At 46.5% G+C, this 2,656-nt stretch overlaps 1 protein-coding gene across 2 annotated transcripts in view; it reads right to left on the minus strand.

Moving 5' to 3' along the window:
- Positions 1-2,116, minus strand: part of LOC106519428 (probable G-protein coupled receptor 149) — a 17,518-nt gene extending 15,402 nt beyond the window's left edge. For both annotated transcript variants that reach the window (XM_014011114.1, XM_014011113.1), the window contains exon 1: positions 772-2,116. In XM_014011114.1, coding sequence (XP_013866568.1) covers positions 772-1,740 — 969 coding nt within the window. In that variant the 5' untranslated portion in view covers positions 1,741-2,116. The remainder of the gene's footprint in view (positions 1-771) is intronic.
- Positions 2,117-2,656: the final 540 nt, after the last annotated feature.

The following is a 2,656-nucleotide window of genomic DNA, read 5'->3' on the forward strand; positions in this document are numbered from 1 at the left end:
CCATACTTCCGGAGTACCCCCCGCAGGAGTCCCCGAGGGACACGGTCGAACGCCTTCTCCAAGTCCACAAAATACACGATCAGGATGAAATCCACACTGCTCTTCCTGAATCTAAGATTCCACTATCTGACGGACCCTCCTCTCCAGGACCCCTGAATAGACCTTACCAGGGAGGCTTAAAAATAATTCACTAATTCACCTTATCCTACACAAAAAAATGACCTCAGTCAGTTTTACAGATATTGATCTAAAATGTGATGTGATAGTATCTGAAAATTATTCACAAAACTTGCATTGGCAGTTCATGCCATAAAATGAGATGGAACATACTCAAGATTATACCAAATAATCAATTGGACTTTTATTTTAAARGAGATTGAGATTTAATTATAGAACTTCTGGGTTTGCTTTATTTTACAATATAAAATTAGGAGAGTGAAAAAAGTGTTAGTTTATTGTAAAACTAGCTATTATACTTTTTATTTATTTCTTTATGGTGTTACAATGGAGGYTGTTTTTTATTTTTATTTATTATTTTTATCTGGCTGTTAAGCTGTTTAGTAGATGTGCGCAGATGGCACATCCACCTCCCTTCATTCCCATTCTGTGTTTAAAAACAAGGCTGATGGAGCCAAACAATTCTGCTTTTTTCTTTCATTCTAAGAGAATAAATCACTGAAACAGTCAAATCAAGTTATCATTATTTTTCATGGACCTATAAATTAACGTTTGTATTTTCACTGTTGTTTATTTGTGATTCYGGCTCCTTACCATCATTGGCATCCATAAAATGACTCGGACTACAGCCAGAATCATGGAGAAGCGCTTCTGTGCAAACACCACCGGCGTGTCTCCGACAGCCGCTGTCCTCTGTCCACCGGCGGACACCGGGGACACACTGACCTCCTTCTCTCTCATCTCTGTCCCGCTCGAACTTGGACTCAGCTCGTTGTACGCGCCCAAACTTTTGTCCAGGCTGTCCCGGGAGAAGGACTGGAGATCGCAGAGGGGCGCGGAACCACTCAGCCCCCTGGACATGTCCAAGCAGCTGGGGTACAGGAGGGTCCTCTGGGGCTCTCTGGAGCACAGCAGCTGGTAGGTGAGAGGGGTGAAGAAGAAGAGCGACCCGCAGAAGCACAGGGAGTACAGGGAGAACAGCAGCAGGACGTAGAAGCTGTCGCTCTCCGGGAAACACCCGAGAGAAGCTGGCGCGAAGCTGCCCCATCCACACAGCGGCATCACGCTGACGGCCAGGCTCACCGCCCACACGCTGGCGACAGCCCACAGCACCCCGAGGGGCCGGCGCGCGGACTGAAGCACCCCGAATCGCTTGGTGACATAAAAAGTGTAGGCTGCGATGAGGCAAGCCTTCATGTTGCTGGAAACCCCCTGAAACACGTAGAGAAGTCCGGACAAAGTGCACAGGAGGCCAGACCCCTCACCTCCCGCGGGGGTCTCCCACTGGAGGAGCATGAACAAGGAGAGGGGCACCACACTGAGCAGGTCGTCCACCGACATGGAAGCCACGATGACACACAGGGAGGTCTTTCTCCTCATCCGGAGGAGCGACAGCAGCGAATACACGCCTCCGATTAAGGTCGCGGCGGCGATGGTTACGCACAAACCGAAGAGCAGCAGACGGATGCGCCTCTCCATCCCGGAGTGATCCGCCGTGTCAGAGCTGTCTGGGGACAGGTAGCTCTGGTTGGGCGCTGGGGAGCCGTGGTGCGTCGTGGACATCCTTACTTTGGGCACTTGTTATCAGATCAGGCTCAGCTGCTTGTAAAGTTGCTCCAGATACGGTGTGAACGCGCGCCTGAACATAAGCAAAGCGGAATAAAGAAATCAGACTCGCAGCGGTAGGAGAGTAAAAAAGCGCATCCCTCTCTGATCCATCTGCGAACGCACGAGGCTTCCCGGTACTGGATGATGTTCCTGGATGATGTGGAGCTTGCTGGTGGTGGCTGACAGGCACTTGTGCTCACCGTTCAAACCAGAGCGTCTCTGGTTTCCAGCAGCCCATTTACGCGCTGTCGTCATCACCGTTTCCCTTCCACGGCAAGTCACTCAGGGGTTGAGCCAAAACGCAGCTCGTCTGTGTGGAAGTGGTCCTATCTGTTAGATCATTCTAACATACCTCCTACTGGTGCTTCCCCCCGAGTTAGTGTTGAATGAATGAATAAATGAATGAATGAATGAATGAATGAATGAATGAATGAATGAATGAATGAATGAATGAATGATAGTAATAAAATAAAAAAATAACCTATATCCAGTTCTTGATCAACCCATTTTTTTTCTTAAAGAGGGGAGCAGCATGGTTAAAGCAATACTTTAGATCTTTTGTAAGCTCTTTAGAAAGGGTTTGAACAATAAGTATCTTACCTGTTGTAGTTAACTATTTGGCTTTGGAGAAATAAAGTTTAATAATAAGAGAATTTCATTTCCTGCGAAAATGCTAGTGTGAATGCCTGTTGCTGAAAACTTTAGCTGARAGCTGCTGAAATTGAGCTGAACATGTTTAATAGCAAAAGTATTATTGTAAGTTAAACTCGGAAATCTGAAATAAGCAAAAAAAGGCAGAAAAAAGACAGAAAATCAGTAAAAGGAGTAAAAATGTAGCTGAATTAGCATTAAAAGCTAAAAGCTAAAATAG

The sequence above is a fragment of the Austrofundulus limnaeus genome, unplaced genomic scaffold (assembly GCF_001266775.1).
Source record: "Austrofundulus limnaeus strain Quisiro unplaced genomic scaffold, Austrofundulus_limnaeus-1.0 Scaffold76, whole genome shotgun sequence".
In the NCBI taxonomy this organism is placed as follows: domain Eukaryota; kingdom Metazoa; phylum Chordata; class Actinopteri; order Cyprinodontiformes; family Rivulidae; genus Austrofundulus; species Austrofundulus limnaeus.